General features: G+C 46.1%; 1 protein-coding gene across 3 annotated transcripts in view; it reads right to left on the bottom strand.

Annotated features, from left to right (window-relative positions):
• Positions 1-18,678, bottom strand: part of Naprt (nicotinate phosphoribosyltransferase) — a 53,273-nt gene that overhangs the window by 7,156 nt on the left and 27,439 nt on the right. For 2 of the 3 annotated variants that reach the window (XM_077705378.1, XM_077705379.1), the window contains exons 8-13: positions 17,474-17,611; positions 11,972-12,052; positions 9,189-9,291; positions 6,640-6,725; positions 2,659-2,730; positions 398-505 (exon numbers count right to left, since the gene is read on the bottom strand). In XM_077705378.1, the coding sequence (XP_077561504.1) occupies positions 398-505; positions 2,659-2,730; positions 6,640-6,725; positions 9,189-9,291; positions 11,972-12,052; positions 17,474-17,611 (588 nt within the window). The remainder of the gene's footprint in view (positions 1-397; positions 506-2,658; positions 2,731-6,639; positions 6,726-9,188; positions 9,292-11,971; positions 12,053-17,473; positions 17,612-18,678) is intronic. The other variant, XM_077705380.1, reaches the window with a different exon arrangement.

Raw genomic sequence — 18,678 nt, 5'->3', positions numbered from 1 at the left:
ACTGCATTACAAATTTGAAGTCAAGGGTGTGACGGAAGCCCATCTGGTCTGGTCGGGATGCATTTTGATGACGGAAGACAAGGATGCCGACCACAAGTTAGTTGAGTTGAAAGGAATTTTAACGTTTCGGCTCCCACACGGAAGCCTTGATCACAATAAAATCTTGAAGGGAAAACAATCGCCTCATATACGTTTCACAATGCTGCACAGGCAACATTACAAATGCTACTTGTCTAGGACAAAAGCAATCACATATTTTTGAATCCGCACATTGAGATGCACCCCAGCTGCTCAAGTTTTATCTAGCTGTACCAATAAATCTTAAGAGCACCAGTTTTAAGAATAGTACGCCGCCTCAAATAATGGAATGTAAAAGCTGACCCCCCCCCGCACATACCTTGTATGGCGTTGGATTCAGCGTCCGCTTGATGTCTGGTCGAAGCGTCTGGAGCGACTCTTTGACTCTGTTCCTTATGCCATCCAGCGATGGAAGGTCCTTGACAATCTGAAATGATGGCAAACCATGGCAGTCGCTCCTTCGAACCATACAAGTTTTAACTGCACCGTGCACAGCCCAAAGCAAAAACTCCGCATTAAATACTTGCTTTGTGCACAGTGCAAATTTTATTCAGTTGCAAGGTAAAGGTATATTAGATCACCGTGAATATGAACATACCACTCGCAGTGGCAGCAGTTGCTTATTGACACAGAAAATGCCAGAAGCGTAAAAACAGATGTCGACGCCCCATCTTCTTTCCCACAGTACACTTTGCGACGTCACAAACCACGAATGCACGGTGAATTGGGATTGATTGGTTGTTTGTAGGGTTTAACGCGCCGATGCTGCACAGCTGTAGGGCACGCCATAGTAGAGGACTCCGATTAATTTTGACCACCTGGGGATCTTTTAACGTGTGCCGAAATCTCGAACATACGGGCGTGTTTGGTTTTTGGCTCCATCAGAAAAGCAGCCGCCGCGGCTGAGAATCGAAACCCCCGTCTTCTGAATTGGGATGATGGAGCTTGCCTCAGCATTTTCTGAAATAAACACTGAGGCGGCAGGGATGTGTGATAGTAAAATAAATGTACAGGGGAACTTGTGATGGTCACGCGCTTTGGAAAAGACGCAAACCACAGCAAGCACACATCGAAGCATAGGATGCCACATACCAGGCTGTGTTTCAGTTGCGATTTCATTGAAATGTTTGGCCTTGCGTGCAAGGCAGTCAAAAGATGCACGTACGTGGGTGAACGTGACAGCCAACCGCACCTACTGATCACTAGCGCATGCATACATGACACAGCCAGCGGCAAAAGCAGATATTAGCGTGATCGACCAGAAACGAGACGGGCGTAAAATTGTTTGATCAGCTGCAAATGTATTTTCAACACCTTGCTAGTGTTGAAAATAGTCTAGTGCATTTATAGAAAAGCTTCACCAACGTCATAGTTCCCTGCCAATAAAGAGTGCGGGTTGGCGGCCAAATTTGTTGTACACCACCACACCAAGATGGTGTCAAAGACACCCTTTTTAATTGGCTGCAACGAAATTGAAAGCCAATGAGGACAGGCTTTCAAGGAGGTGGTGACGATCAGGTAATACCAGGCCTGACTCACTCGGAGCGCTTTGTGACATGCTAGGAAAAGCCATGAAAAAATGTAAGGAAAACGGCAAAGGGGAATATCGGTTTAATAATATTTTTTAACAGCAAACCTGCTGAGCAATGTATGGTGTCCGCAGTTCTAAAAATACAAAGAAAATGCCGAGCACTCGTGTGCACGTGCCTCGAGCACACGTTCGTCAACCCAAGCATACCCGCTTAGGGAGATTGGCCAACATTGGCCACAAAAAAACTCCAGCGTTCACCGTATCATGGCCACGCTTGCCCAGAATGAGAAAGACATGTCGTAGTGTACGCGCCTCATTTGTTCATCCTCATGTCATCGAACGCATGCGCTCTGTACCGTAGAAGAGTCGCGACTTGAATTTCGAAGCTGCTGTAGGTGATCATCGGCTCCACATGGCCCGGCCTCGGATAGTTTGCTTGGCCGCGGAAGAGGCCGCGCTTCACAAGCCTCCGCAGACAAAGCATCCGCTAGAGACGATAAGTCCCGCTTGCAGAGTGGCATACGAAAATGGCGACCAAAAACGACGAGCTCACTCTGGCCTTGCTCGTAATAAAAACATTGAAATGCCATGCCGCCGATGTCAACCCCGACACCACAACAATACTAAAACTCAACATTGTGTCCGGTAGTGCTCACCTACAAGAGCTTCGCCATTCAAGTCTTGCGCGTGAGTGCAAGCTTCTTTGAATTTTTTTTCTCAACAAACAAGACATTGTTGGCTGTCAAACAAAAACCGAGAGGGCTACAGAACACGCAATCTCTTAGTTAAAACAAAATTTTACTCAGCCTTTAGTGTTTCTTTAAGGAACAAATAACCTTGGCAACATGACCAGCAAATATCGATGGCATAGAAAAAAAAAGAAAAACGCTCAACAAACACAGTGGGCCAATTAAATTGTAGAAATTTGCCCCAGTTAACAAGTACAAATTATTCAAGTTTGGTTTAATGTGAGCCAACTGCACATTAAACAACCAAAATAAAAGCAGCCTTTAATCATCAAGTTGGTAGAAAGAAAAAAAAAAGCCCACCTTGCCATGGTCCCACCAAAGCTGGCAGAGGTCCTCAACTGTGTCTGGCATCACATAGGCTCGTTTGGATTCCTGTTAGGAAGTGAGACAAGATGTTGGGAAACGGGAATGTATAGGGCAAGAAATGTCGCTTTCCGATAGAGTACATTGCAATCATAAACACAAGTGAAAGAAGTCCAGCAAGAATTTCTTTTGATTGGCACCTCCCAGGCTTTACACCTCTCGTCATGCCTCGTACGGACAGAAGTGAAAAGAATTGCCGCCACCAGTGCACAAATAAACAATTCATTCAATTGCGGAGCTCGAAGGTCCAACAAAGGGAAACAGTGCCCACAACTCGAAATTCAGAGGCACACACTTGTTTTCCCCACTCAACAGAATAATGTGACAATCTCATTGGCCCAATAACAAACACGTACAAAAATAAATGCACATTTCTCCAGTTATGAGCCCATGATGGCCTTACCCGAGACAGCAAATATGATAGAACATCTGCTAGCAAAAAGGGGGAATTTTTAAAAAAGAACAACACAAGATTCTGCCAGGTTCTGTTTATGCGTGAAGTACTAGTAGTATTAGTGACACTTCAACTGCCACTGTTATTTCCACCCTCCGCTAGTTCATTTTATCTTTGGTAAAAAAAATACCTCAGTCTACATTTGCTTGGGAAATGCAACTGCATAGGCATTATATTACAAGCCCAGCCAATGTTGCAGGGTGGTGTGCAATGTCTTGATATTTGATGGACTGACTGGTCACACAGCCACCTCCACGATTTCTTTATTTTTGTCTTGATTTAGGTCCAATCTTTTCAAGTCTGAAGCCGAGAATACATGCAGAGCCTAAAAGTGCTGGCCGAAAACTGTGTTGCAGAGATGCTGGAACAGAACCAATCATATACTAACAGTGCCTCGAATAAGAATACATACTACATCAGCTTTAAGCAATCCACAGTTAAAATCACGGTGCTAAAGTCGCATGTTTCGAATGAGGAGTTGAAGAGCTTATGTCAAGTGAACTGCTGAAAATTTTCCTACAGAAAATGTACTGACCAGCAAGTATTTTACATCGGGCCTCCTCGATTTACCAGTCCTGGACGGTCCGCGGCCAGTCCGAGGACTGCCGTCGGACCGGAAGCCCCATAGGAATACATGGGAAAAACGAGCACCAGATCGCGTCTCAGGCAGTCCGCGGACGATCCGGGACTGATAATCGAGGAGGCCCATCATCTCCCCTGAGCTGATGTAAATAAGGAAGTGTTACCCTCAGGAAAACGGTGGGCACAACCGGTTTGAAATTCTTTCGACATTGTTACGAGCCATGCACTGATGGCACAGTGTTACTTGCTGGAATTTCCAATTACAAACACTACACGTATCACCTGCAAGACCACAGAAACCTATTCCAATGTGCAGGTGCTTCTGTCAGCATCAGCCAATCTCGCCCATAACACCCACAGTGTCACAACACTAGCTGAGTGCGGGAAAATAGTCCTTGTTTCCCCCATTATCTAGACAACCTGATGCTGGCTAAAATTAATATTTCGGCAAAGTGTTCTTATGAATGAAGTAAAGTTGTATATTATCTTCACTGCACCTTTCAAAAGAGTCTGGCCTGATCATTAACAGAAGTGATAGTCAAACAATTAACATGATTTCAATGTAGTTAACTCTTTCGGGACCGCTCCATAGGCCATCGATCACATATGATCGATGGTTTCGCGAGCCTGCAGAATACAAATTTTTGTTCGATGGAACACCTAGCGACATCTAGGAGATAGTTTGAAAAGTGGAGTTTTCTCTTTTGTGAAGTTTCTTTTTTTATCGCCAGGCGGCGACGCGTCAGATATTTTATTTTGACGGGCAGTGGTTTCGAATGTAAACAAACATGGCGTCATACTCGTGCGAGCGCGATAAGAAATCCGCCTCGTCTCGAATATCTTCGCCTTCTACTGTGGATTTTAACGATGAGAGTGGCAGTGAAGAGTCGAAATGCGGCTTTAGAGATCGGATTTCAGCTCGAGTGAGGATTCGGGTGTCGATCAGCCTGGAACATCAAATCGCACTCAAAGGTGGGTGTTGGTTTCGGTTTCAATTGGCTCTGGAGTAGGTATGTGCGCTTGAGCTATGTTCTGGCTGGTTTATATTTATTCGCTAGGGTGTTAACTACCTATGGTGGTGATCTCCTGCCACCAGCGCAGAAACGGATCAAGTTTTCGCCGAGACAAGAGCCCGGCGTGTACCTGGGCGACGACGTAGCCATGGCCACAGTGCCAAAGAGATCACACACAAAACAAAAAACCAGTTACACCTAGCCGCATCAAACTTTTTCAATGAAGAAACAAAGCATTGTGTTAGATTTTGTATATCCTGAAATAATTTTATTCTTTTTTAATATTTTTATATTTACGCTTTTTTCTATCTTTTTGTGTAGTTTTTTTACGAAGTTCTTAGTTTCAGATTTTTTCATGGTTCTATCGTCAGTGTTGAAGTAAAACTTGGTATTGTATGTAAAAGAACATATAATTAGCTGCATTTTGGTATATGCTAAGGCAGGATGGTGCCTTTGCTTTATGTAAAAAAAAATTTGTACCGAGACCTCCCTTTTTCATCACTTTTTCCGGCGGTCCCGAAAGAGTTAAACAAGGACTCGATTCTCCCATGAAAGCTTGGGGAATACTCTAGGAGCCTCACCCACAACAATAAAAATAAACGCAAGATAGCTGGAGCTGTGGAGCTCTACCTTTCAGGGTTCGCAATAAACAGAAAGAACCATATGCAGTGACTGACACAGACAATTACTTTACTCGATCCTGCGTGAGAACACCTTTCATCCCAAGAATACACAAGTCATGTTCAAGGTCATCTGATAACTACCGTATTTACACGATTGTAGGTCGACCCTTTTTTTCAAATTTGACAATCCAATGTTGGGGGGTCGACTTAGAATCGAAATTGAACCGTCTACCACTAGTAACGGCAAGAGAAATGAGAAATCGGGGGTGCTACGAGGTGGGGACAGCTTTCCACCCTCGTTCCCATGGTTATGGTCTAAAGTGTGAACCGCATGGGGCGTTTTCTGCTCGCGAAAATGCGCCGCGCTGCCGCTGCCGCGAATACCACCCGCATGCTGCGCGCTATGCGATCGGCGGCAGCAACATGGCGGCGTCACCAGCCGCGAAGAGGTGCAGTAGCTCCACCAACCGCTTCTAACCGCTCTTTAAGATATCACTGAAGGCACCAACGAAGGCGTTCGTGCAGAAAAGGAGCTGATAATGTGGTCGAAAACGACACTATAAAGCATCATCCGCGCCGCTAGGGAAAGCGCCAATCAAATATGCGCCACCGTGGTAAGCCTAAACATCTCCGGTAAGCCTAAACATCTTTGGCGGCGCCAGCCGGCTGTCCCGAGCACTTTCAAACTGAAGAGCAATGAAGAGTGCGCCTCCCCATTGGGGCAAGACGTCAGGCTCCTCCCACTGCCGCGCTCATCACGCGTCATAGCGACGTAGAACTTAGAAGCTACCGGGTGTGAAAAAGTCGCCCACGCAACGCCGACGCGCACGAATCGAGTCCAAAAACGTGCCAAGAAGCGTTTTATTCGTCTCTAATAAACAAAATGAGTATTAGCGAATTCCTTGATTCAGTGCGCGGCGCTGACGTAGCCCAAATCATATCACGTTGTTCAGTAGACTTCCGAACGCGATGGTGGGAGGTTAGCCGCTCAAAAGTAAATCGCGCGCGGCCGCTTCCGTCAGCCGCCATGTTGTTTGTTTGAGCGAAGTTTGTGTTAAGAGTGGTTTCAGTGTTATTCTAACGAGGCAATCTTTCGAATGAACCAAACTTGTATTTTGTCTTCATGGTCTCTTTGAGAGAAGCGAAAACACTGAAAATGTTTGACTCGGCCAGATCACACAGTCGCGAACATTGAAGAAGTTGTGCATTTGCTCCAACTTCCTAGCACCACTCTGAGGAGACCAACCTGGAAAGGATGTCGACAGAGGACGCGCGAGCCTTTCTGTGGCGGCGGCTCATCCATTTTCTGCATCAGGTCCAAAAGGGCATAGCCTGCACAAGCAGTAGGATAGATGCACTGTCAGGGCATGCACATAACAAAGATTTGAAAACGTTACCTACAAGTGCAGTCAATTTAAAGGGGCCCTAAACAGGGTTCCAAAGGTTGCGATTTTGCATGCGCAATCCTTGGAGTACTATCCAAAGAACGTCCTGCCGCAAAAATGGTTTAAAAGCGTTCAGTACTAGCAGAGTTATCGTTCATTAAAAAGGGCCCGCAACAAGGCCTGCCGCATTTCCTCTTTCACCGCGCCTCCAAAGCACTGTGGAAGCGGAGACGCTGTGGTCGAAGACACCTAGAGAAACAGGGTTGGTTCGAGAAGCGCGCCGCCATTGGCTCCGCTCGGCGGTACGTCACGCTTCTTATTTTAGCAGACGACGGCCAAGCTCCGCCTACTACATCCGCTACCGCTCAGCGGGGTCGGTCAGCGGCCGGCCCGCAACAAACGGCTCCTCGCGCCGGCCGTGCTTGCGTCGGCGGAAACGAGCGGAAACGAGCGTTTGAAGGCAGGATAGGGGGCAAACACAACATGCTCGCTAACGACAATAATTGAAGATTGCCACCGATTACTATAGCGGCTCGCTAGCGTTTCGGCATGCGGCACTGTCGCGGTGAACTCGTCCCATCAAGGTCCGGGAAAAGGCGTAGCATCGCCGCAGTTATCCAGACACGGCACTTATCCAGACACGGCTTTGCGAGGCCGCGACGACGATGATTCCCCGCGCAATATTTCACTGCACTATCACCCCCTTTCACGTATTTGCAAACTGATTTTCAGCAATAGTCCCGCTCTGGCGGGCGGTGACAAGTTTTAGCTGCTGCGGTGTATGCCGTATCGTGCATACACCGCACAGTGGGCTGCTTGTCGACCGTGCAGGCAAATGCTTTCCGCGGTCGCGCGTGTAGCGGGCGTTTGTGCCCGCAGAGATGCTCCGTGTTTTTCAGTGTTATTCATACCTTGTAAACGACGCACTTTGTCTTTAAACTCAGCTAAGCTCGTGAACGGATGGCGATGATCTTCATTAGTCCATGCAACGGGCACAGGACGAATACCCGAATACGCCGTGCCGCCGGTGCAGGAGCGCCGCACGACCGCGTTTCCCCCAGAGCCGGGAACGCTGATTGGCTACAGCAATTAACGGGGCCCACCAATAGCGCAGCTGTACTGTTGAGAGCTTCGTGCATCACAGGGTGCGTCAGAAGCGGTCTGTTGCACGTCAGAGCGCGGCAGTGTGGCAGGAAGGAATCGGTAGGTGAGCAAGGAAAGAAAGGATCTTTGTTGCGTGTTTGCGCGGCCCCTGCTTTACGCAGAGGTGTAATATTTGGTATACATTGTCGTGAAGGGGTACTCTAGCGATTGCGCGATTGAAATGGCGACCTTCAGAAGCCTATTTAGGGCCCCTTTAATGCACTTGTGTAACTAGCACACCTTTTTTTTTTTTGCGAATTTAGGACTCCAAAAAGGAGGTGTTCATACCACAGTGAAATTTCGTAAACACATCATGTAAAAGGTGTTAATGCATAATCAAGAATTAGTAAAGAAGTAAACGGTGCTTGTTTACTTTGCAGACAACGTAATTCAACTAGTGAAATCCAATTATAGTCTAGTTAGTTGGAATCACTGGTTGAAAAGTCCAAGTCAGAATCGCTTTTGCGGTTGCTGTCGCCCGTCTCCTAAAGCACACTGTCCTCAGTTCGGGCAAGCCCGGTTTTCTCGAAGCTGTCATCCCCAATGTTGGGAGAGACCCATGTCCTACAAGTTTCTACTCGCAGACGGTCTCCAGTGGCAATCTCTCCATACTCCCAATGGCATTGAGCCCGGGCTGTCCGCTGGCCTTCCATTCAACGTATGTCTTCTGCACATAGTCCTGAAAGGGTTCATTAACTGAGACATCCGAGAGCTGCAGGACAGGTGCTGGGCCACCCAGAATAACAGCCAGGTTGGTCACACGCACCTCAACATCTTCACATTCTCCACGAGATGGCATTTGAAACTGTTGAGCACACCTACAACGATGGCAGTTGCAACTATACCCCTGGTCGCTTATCCCAGAGAGTGTCAGGCCAGTCTGATCAATCCCTCATTCATCCATCCTTTTCCTTGGGCGCAGACGTGAATGCACCCAGCAATCTTCAATTTGGGTATTGTCTTCTTGAAGATGGCACTATCACCAGCTGTCACTGCAAGCATCAGCGTGCAGAATTGTTTCTCACAACCAGTTGCCTCAATCGGGATGGACCTTTCTTGCTCACTCTAGTGTTGAATGGTTTGTCAGAGGTCAGCGGTGTTTCGTCGGCATTCCCAATCTGGGACATGACGATGTTCCCAGTTTTGCGCAACTGAATCACAAAGTGGCGAAAACAAAGCCTTTTCCTCGCAGTTCTGTAGCAACATTCAACTTGCTCAGAACTTTGTATAAACAAGGTGCTTCACTGTACACATACTCAGCGCTTACCCTGGTGGCCATAGAGTCGGTAGCAGGCCTTTCTTCCCGGTATGGTCACCTTCTGGATGTCCAAACTCAGCTTGATGCAGGACTGGTTCTTCACCTCCACCAGCTGCAAAAATGGAGGCCAAAAAGGATTGGCAGTTTCAAATGGTTTTTCTCCACAACTACACGACCGGCAACAATTTTCTGGGAGCAGTGGGTATATATGAGTGCAGAAGAAGCTTCACTGACAAACTATTTTTTATTTATTTATTTACAAGTACCCTCAGGGCCGAAGCATGATAGAGGGGAGTGGGAAGTACAAAGAATAATAACAATAATAATAAAAACGGTGAGCAGTGAAAAATACATGTACATTTCAAGTAGGCTCAAAAACAATAACATTCAACATCGAAGAGGATTTACACAGTGCTAGAAAAAATACAACACGAGTAATTGGCAAAAAAAAAAAAAAAAAAAAACGTTATACAAGGCTAGGGGTTTCAGTGTCACTGGTGATAGCAGACCTGAATTTATCAACGTTATCTATAGCAGCTGTGGTGGCGGGAAGGCGGTTCCAGTCAGTCGAAGTTCACGGAAGAAATGAAGCAGCGTAAAAACGCGAGTGACACGAGGGGACAGCAACTTTGTGCGCATGGTCAAGTGGTTCAGACATGTAAGCGGGGGCATGAATGATTTTCAAGAGCGGGTGATGGTAAATTTTGTGGAAGAGACACAGACGAGAAAATTTTCTACAGAGCGCTAAGGTTTGTAAATGAAGAGTTGATTTCATAGAAGTTATGCTGGTAGCTCTAGTGTAGTTGCAAAGAATGACTTGGAGAAATTCTTTTGGCAGCAAAATTTTTGGAATTCGATGTCCTTGATGCACTTCTGAGCCAAGCCGTATGAAAGATTCCCTGGATATGCTCCAGCATAGCTTTACACAACTCCAGGCAGTCGCTAATAGCTGTTTTCAAGCAAAACTTGTATTGACTGACTTGTGTCATAGAAGATAGTAATGAGTGTTCGAAAAACAAAGCACGTAGAGAAAAAAATTACAGCTGTTCCACTCAATGTGAAAGCTGATGGAAGTGCAGAGAAAGTGATTCACTATAATGGGCTGTAGCGCTGTTATCCGCTCACTGATACAACCCAAAGCAATTCAAATTTCCTGCCTCCATAGTGCTCGCGCGCCCCCTGCCTGAATAAGCACCAGCAGGAGTTCTGTTCTTTTTGTGCTTGCTTTTCCTGCCGCACATGCCGGCGTTGCGAAGTCCCTTTTTTTTTCGCTTTATATTGCAAAAACCAACCCAACGAGCATTCCAAACTAAATGAACGCAAGTGCTACCGGTGAATTATATATTTTACGTCAAATGTACCTGGAGTTTTTTTTTGCGCTAAAAAATCTATCACGAGCGACAGCGTTTCACGAGTTTCGAACGGTTATGACAACATAAACCACTTGGCTTTCGAAGCTTCTGTGGGACACCCAACGATGGAACACCGCGCTTAGGTCCGTTATGTGCTTGGGTCCATTATCTCGCGGCACCGCCCGATTCCAGCAGATGTTTGACATTGACCGTTACAGCCAGCTATGACAACAAGACAAGCCCCTAAAGTGCTCTGCACTTAAAAAAGCTTCCCGTGGTCTGTATCAAACCTGGGTCCTTCGCGATATAAAGCAGACGGCTATCCGATTGTGCCATTTAGACATTGTATTCATATGCAAAGCATCGGAGGTGATCTGTGCGCTGCGTCGTTGCCACAGACACCTCCGTTGCTAGGCCGCACTGAAAGCCTGGAGACAAGTGGCTACTCTGAAATGGGCGCGCTGCAGGCTCATGTCCATTTGCTGCAGCGCTGTTGGAACAGATGCTACTGGTTGTGGGTCACACTGAATGCCGGGAGATGAGCGGATGAATTGAAAGATGCCGAGAACTACAGCGTAACAGCAGACACGCCAGCGGAAGTGAATCTGTGAGCTGATTCTTCATGTGATGAGGGGTGATTCTTTATCTCGTGTGTGTGTGTGTTTCTTTTAAGATCGTGTCAAGCTCAGCCAGTGGGTTGGGTGGGATGTGGTTTGGGTTGGGTCAAGGGTTGGGTTGAGGTTGATTGTGGATGGGTTTGGTTAAGGGTTGGTTTGGGGTTTTGAGTTCCGGTTTGGTTTGGCTTATACTGACTGGTGACAAGCTTCGCGCGCGCACACCACCGTCCCCTTTAGGGGGTTGGCTAGTTTGTACTTTTTCCCCCGCAGATTTTCTGCTAGGGAACGTCCCAGCAGCAGGCTGGTTTATAAATAACAATTTTCTCTTCTGCCTGTTTTGCTCCAAATATTTGAAAGAGAAGCCAGCCACTACGCCACAGCATGGACAGGCAGCACTTACAGCAACCCTAACTGGTTTCATGCCATTTTTTATAGACTTATAGGGCGTTTGAACCCCTCCCATTCAAGTTCATTTCAGTACAACTGAACAAACAGGCAACAAAAAAGAAGGGCACAAATCAACCCTCAGTTGTGCCCAGCTGCTTGTAACCAACCACCAGGTGGCGCCACAAGGTTGATCGGATTAAAGACTATGAATGTAATTCCCTCAGTCCCAAAAAATGAAGCAGAACACACTTTGCAAGGTACTCAGTTATTTCTTCATGCAGCAAAACATAACCACAGGCAACATGCATCGCAAAAACGGTTTTGAGAGGCTCCGAAAAGAAGCCTTCTCATTGCAGGGAAAAAAAAAAAAAAGAAAGGCAATGCATCTTGTACCCTTTCCTTGAGTCTTTTCAGGATTGCTGAGGTTCGTGCTTACCTTATAGACACAACCAAGGGCAGGCTGCTTTTGGCACGTGACCAGGTGAGTCCCAATGCCGAAGCTATTGATCTTGTGACCCTGCAGCATAGCCAGAGAGAACAACAAAAGGCTGCTCACAAACTGTAGCGACACTCAGCACGTACAGACTGCAGGACACACAAGGCTTCCTTTTTTTTTTTTTTTAATTAAGGGGGACACTGAACAGGTTCTTCTATAACAGATACTGACACCTGTATCTTGTAGAGTGAACATTATAAACGAATTTTAGACTGTAGAATCCCCCCTTCTATTGTGAAGAAACAAAAAGTAGATTTGAAAACACCTTGCGAAGCCCAATGTTTACGAGCAAACCCAACTGGTTAGTATACCAATCTCGGCACAGTGAAATTGCGCAACCCGAAAGCATATCCCGAGTTTCTTGACCGCACAGAAAGCGAAAATTCCGTGGGTTCGATATCTATGGCCCTTAACAGGAGTGAAACTGCCAGGGAATGCTTCATTTGTATTGACCCCCCACCGCATCAGACGAGGCTTCAAGAATTTAAACAATCTTGTTCACGTATGACTATAGTCAGGGACTTTAAAAACTTGCCACAAAACAAGTCTTATTGTTAATTCTTGTTAGTTGAACGAAAAACACATCTTTTAAATATTCATATTTAGGTACGTGTTGTCTCGTATATGCCCGGCTTATTCTCTCCTGCTCACTTGTACACTTTGTTAAAGCAGTGGACGCGTACATTCCGAACAACTTGTGTTTTGCCTTAATTATAACTGCACTCCACCTTGTATTTTTCCTGGTGCATATTATAAAGGTTGCTTTGCTGCTTAATTAATGGCTACAAATCCAATTTTATATGTTGCTGCCAACAATATTTAAATACCAAAGACCAACCTCTTACCACTGGCAATGGGTTGAGGGCTCGTGCTCAGATTAAACCCACTCCTGACAGCTCCCACAATTTAGCGCCTGTCAAGGTTTGCTTCTGAGCATGAAACATTTAAAATCAACAAGGTCACCCGGAAATATGTTTCTGTTTCTATGCCAGTCCAAATACACCTCTCATTTGGTTTTCCATTTCAAAACAATTAAACTGGCATCTTTCCGAACAAGTTAGTTTTGAGACGGCTTTTTCAGCGATTTAGCTTTTTCCCCGCAAGCTTAGCAGTCAACTACGGGGTACTTGGCCTTGTGCAACACAGTTCCATTTCTAGTGCCAGGCTGTCAACCACACTGGACCCCACACCCAAATCCCAGAACAACGAATCAACTATGAAACCCAAAACAAAAGAAACAAAAAATGAAGCTATGCCACTACCGACCAACTGATGCTCCGTGCCAAGAGCTGCCGTGCCACACTCAAGTATAAAAATAATAGGCTTGTGCGAATAGTGATATTTTAGTTCGAAGCGAATTCGAAGCGAATAGTCCTAGGGGTCGAATACTTTCGAAGCGAATTCGAATAGCTGTCAGGTGTCACTGAGACATTCCAGTAAAAAAGTTCTACAGTAAAATCTCGATGATACGAATATCGCGGGACAGCGAAAAATATTCGTATCATCCGAAATTCGTATGAACCAACCCAGACCAAGAAATTGAGCACTGAAAAAAGTTTTCGTTTAATTCTTTTCTTACTTTCGCATGGAGAAATCCGTGACGTTTTTCTGCTTGTTCCTAACCTCCATATCGCCGAGCGGTAATTTCTGGACTTTCGTCTATTCACTCGCGGTGCCCAAGCTCACTACAGGAGCGTTTTTGCACGCGATTCATGCGCGTCGGCGTTGCGCGCGCGATTTTAACGCCCGCCTCGGCGATTCCGCGCTCGCGGTCGCTTGTGCCTGTCAGAAAATGAAGCGCGTGGCAGTGAGAGGAGCCTGGCGCCAATGGGAAGGCGTGCACCTCAGGGCGGCAGTTTCGAAGCGCTCGAGACAGCTGGCTGGCTCCACAGGAGATGTTTAGGCTTAGCACCCTGGCAGATATTTCATACGCGCTTTCACTCGCGGCGCGGATGATTTTTTATAGTACCATTTTTGCTCACATTGTTAGCTCGTTTACCGCACAAGAAACTTCGTGTGTGCTTTGAGCAGTATCTTAAGTAGCGGTTAGAAGCGGTGGCTCGAGCGCCCCGCACCACTTCACTACCGAAGGTGCCGCCTGGTTGCCGCGGCCGGCCGGCAGCGTGCGGGTGGTTTCGCGGCGGCGTCAGCGCGCCTGTGGAGTCCGCGGCGCGTTTTCGCGAACAGAAAACAACAGCTCGGCCGTTCCTGGAGAAAGAGCCCGTACGTCACCGTCTCTCGCTCGTTCGTCAGTCGGGCGCCTCGCCGGCTCGTTTGTATTATCCGCCGGGCCGCGAAGGCCCGTTCGCGAGAGCCGAAATTTTTCCCATTATTGCAGTGGGAACAATTTCATTGTTTGAAACAAGGAAACAGGAGTCTCGACTACCCTGCCGTACATGCGCGAAGGCTGCGACGCGACAACGCTTTGAATGTGGCTTGGCTTGTCTTGGCTCCACATGTAGTCAAGATGTAGGACTGATGTCGATGGCACTGCGGCTTGCCTAACGAAACCGAAACTTGAACGAAGTTTTGATATTCGTTCATCCCGAATACTTCGAAATATCAGAAATTTTAAATTCGAGTCGAAGCGAATTCGAATACTGTAATATTCGTTCGAATATTCGAAGCGCCCGAATATTCGCACAAGCCTAAAAAATAATTCAAAATTAGTGGGTTTAATGCAATGAAGCTACCTATGAGCTAAGAAGCTCGCTATAGTGGAGGGCTTCAGATTCATTTTTATCACCTGGGGACATTTAATGTGCACTGAAGGCATGGCACACGGACGTTTTCGTTTTTATCCTCCATCTAAAAAACGGCCACCGTGGCCGGGATCAAACCTGCATCCTTGGGCACAGCAGCACAACACTTCGGCCACTGAGCTGTGCAGATAGTGTGTGTGTGCAGATAAATCTAGTGTGCAGATAATCCTAGCGAGTGCCTGAAAGTGTCACAAGTAACGAAGTAACACAGGGTAACGAAGTGCACAGGAGAGAAGTGTAGGTGCAAAAGAGGTGCTGGAACTGTGAAAGATGTAAACAATATGGAAGGAATGAAGGGGGAGCAATTCATTACTCTTACTTGTAACACCTACCATGGCATAGCTCTACATTTTCGCTGCAAGAGCCGTTGCTCACATCTTACTTTCCCCTAAAATGCATTAGTGTCACCCATCAGCAGACTAGAAAAAGTTGGGCTTATTGCTCACTTCACTGCACCACCGATTCGGCTTCCTAAATTACAAAGCAACCACCCTAAGCGAGCACCTCGCTCTAAACACCTGCTGTCACCAACATCTTTAACGGTGAGAACCTCAGTGTTAAAGGGACCATGAAGACAGTACAAGATAAGTTCACTCTCGAGATTGCAGCAGCTACAATGATGATAATGCAGATTTCCATGCAAATCTCACGCAATCAAGTCAGATAACAAAAAAATTAAGTGAAAGAGTAGAGACTCCCACTGAATTTCTCGCACTGCCTCAGTGAAGTCACAGGGACTAGTCTGCACAATCAGCACCCTCCAACAAATACTACTGCCAGCGAACACGAATAAGTGACTGCAGCGGTCCCAGTAATTGCTTACATTGTAGAGTGGGACATGGTTATAGTACTTTGATACAGTGAGCTTAAATAAAACGAAAACATTGACATACCGAAGTGATTGTATCCGCATATATGAGTGCCCACCGAACCTCATGTACATTTGGTCCCTATATAATGAAGAATTATTTTTTGCAATTTATTTAGCAAAGCTTCTGCCAGTAAAATATTCTAAAAAAGAAAAACATATGTGGGAGGTAAATTATTCGCAATGCAGTGTTTGAGGCAAAAAAAATTGCAAGCACGAGTGACTTTGGCCAACTGGTGTAGCGTTGCCAGACTTGCCAGAAAGCACACAGGCCAACGTTATGTACTTATAAAAATATTTAGAGAGTAAGTGTAAGGGTAGAGAGAGAGAGAGAGAAAGGAAGGACAGAGGGAGCTTAGTGCATTCAGTAAACTGCTTCTGAAATTGAAGAAGTATACACCAAGTGATGATGCATGCGTGGTCTATGGGAAAGAAGCAGAAACGATTTGGCACAATGTGTGCATATGCGATTGTATCCATCCAAGTCCATACAAGGGAAATTGACCCCATAAAAAGCGAACTACAAGGCTGTGGCAAGATAATGTGGCAAGATAACTGCAGTGCAAAACCACCGCTACCACTTCTTTTAATGTGGAATACTTAAATCACCCATTAAGGAAGAAAAAAGTGGCGCCTGAACCAAAAAACACGGCTCCTTTGGAGACGCTTCATTGCACAAAGCACTCTATAGATAGCTTGCACTGAAGTCACTGTAGCTACAGTGTTAGTGTACTGCGTGCGGGGTGGAAGGCTACGAACTTATCTGCCGCCCTTATCTCGAGAAGCAGTGAGAAAGCCGAGAGCAATGCACCAGGAAGGGCTGTGGTGTCATTATGTGCAGCCATGTATGTCATGAGGCGTTGCACAGTGCAAGCTCAAATTCGGCAGTAGCGAGAGGTGGTCGTCCCCTCCAGTATACCGCAGATGAAGGGAGGCACAGAACAAGCAGCGAAATTCACCATCGTCGTTAACTCTCCCATTACATGGAGGCATGAACAAGCAGCTGCCTTAGACAGATCAAGCCACTCGAAAGTCAAAATGCAGATAGAAAAGAAAAGCGCCGCCAGTGGCAAGATTGCACACCCTTCGACAATGGAAGGAGAAACAAGGCATCTCAGGCGCTGAACCGGACATTCCTACTTTCACATTCACAACCTATAAGAAATGCTTAGGAGTACGTAGATTTTTTTTTTTTAACACACTGTCATCCTACGGCTTTTTTAAACCCATTCTCTAAATGTCAATTTGCCTCAGCGTTGGAGAAAAACCCTGAAAGCAGGAGCGAGGGACAGGTAAATGCTTCCTTGTATTTCCTCTATGACTGCGAAGTTGCCGATCAAGTTCTAACAAGGTGACCAGAAATATTTCACTCATTATTGACTGCCAATAAAATAATGCACACTGAATACCAATGACAGCGTCAGCTTGCAACATCTTGCAGCTAGTGGTTCAGTTCTTCTCGACAGTATGACTACCAACATCTTGGACACAATTTTCTGCGAAATTTGAAATCAAAGAAACTACAGCATACATCAGCACTCGCCTTGGGCACAAAGCATCGCCTTATCACTGGTGCGGACTGTTTATCAAAAAAAAATAATAATAATAATAAAAAAGTGGGGGCCTCAGGAGGACAATGCATGTGTCCTCTCTCTCTCCTTCCTTCCTCTCCTCCCCTTTTTTGTTTCAGGTAACCAAATTATTCATTTTCGAGAGTACTAAAAAGATACAACAATAAAGAGCAATTCTGACCGAATTTAGTGTGCCCCTATAGCCACCACCACCACAGCAAGGTAGGATTAGGCATCCTACCTGTGATGTCAAAACGATAGCAGCGCCAGTCTCTCCAGTGGTGGCCCCCATGCTTAATATGGTAGTACGAGAGTTCGGCCTGTGTGCCACTTTGTTGCTCATCGAATTCCTACAAATGCAGCGTGACACTGATTTTATCTGCAAACCAGGCACACATACACACAAAGAAAGGTCACAAATTACTTGAAAAGGTTTTGTGAAGGGGTGCTTACAAATGACACCTAAACTGGTACTTGTGTCTGCTACGTACCAATTTTTTAGTGGACAAAATTTTGACGTAACAAAGTGCCAATTTTACCAAATTCACATATCAAGGTTTAAATGTATTTGGGAATGTCAATATTTAATTTTTTTTTCATAAAGAAACCTCTAGTCCAGCTCTCTTTGCTGAGCAAGTCGTCAAAGGTTAGTTCTTTCAAATAAAACAAGTCTGTGTGTGTCTCCACGGTCCCTTTATCTAGCCAAGCCAAGCCGAGCCCTGGCTTGCACCAAGAGATGCATGCCGTTGCATACACTTCCCTTTAATGGAAAAGTTCAGTGCAGTTTGAAGTTTTGTTTTTTTGCAATGTATTACTTTTTACATCGTCGGCATACGGCTTCAAATCAACCAAGAACTAAAGGCAATCGCAACAGAAATAGAAATAGGTTGTCAAGTACTCGCTTCTGAAGCGCACTACTGAACAGAGTTCCTGCACCTCCTGGGACGCTGACTGTACGGTGCTGACAGGCTAACGTCGGCAAGAAAACCTGGGCTACTGTCGCATACGAGTTGTTCTATGTTGCCATAGCAACAAAACTTTCCCACTCTCGCTCTATCAGTGCGCACTCCGCTCTCTTTGTAACCATAGGTATAGAATTAGTCAAGCGGTCGGCCCCATCATAGCATACCCAAGAGTGCATCGCTAAACAAACACATCTCCTTCCCCTCCTCCCTAACTCCTGCCACTTTCTCCTCTTTCCCCCTCAACCTGCAAACATACCCTTTCATCACACTCTCTTCACAATCGCCACACTTTCATCCACTGCTGTGCTGTGTGTTCACATCAACCAATAGACAGTCAACCAAGAACAGCGCACTTAAAAACTGGCTGCGTATCTGCTCACTTTGCTGCAAATGTCACTGAAAGGCAGCTGTTTTCTGCCACCCCTGCCCTGTAAATTTCTCTCTTATCTCCCATGCCCACCTCTCCCGCTCTTACCCCAAT

The sequence above is a fragment of the Haemaphysalis longicornis genome, unplaced genomic scaffold (genome assembly GCF_048455015.1).
Source record: "Haemaphysalis longicornis isolate Haplotype H1 unplaced genomic scaffold, Haemaphysalis longicornis Haplotype H1 scaffold_31, whole genome shotgun sequence".
NCBI classification, from domain to species: domain Eukaryota; kingdom Metazoa; phylum Arthropoda; class Arachnida; order Ixodida; family Ixodidae; genus Haemaphysalis; species Haemaphysalis longicornis.
The sequence above is the reverse complement of the archived record's forward strand: the minus strand, read 5'-3'. Positions and strand labels throughout refer to the sequence as shown.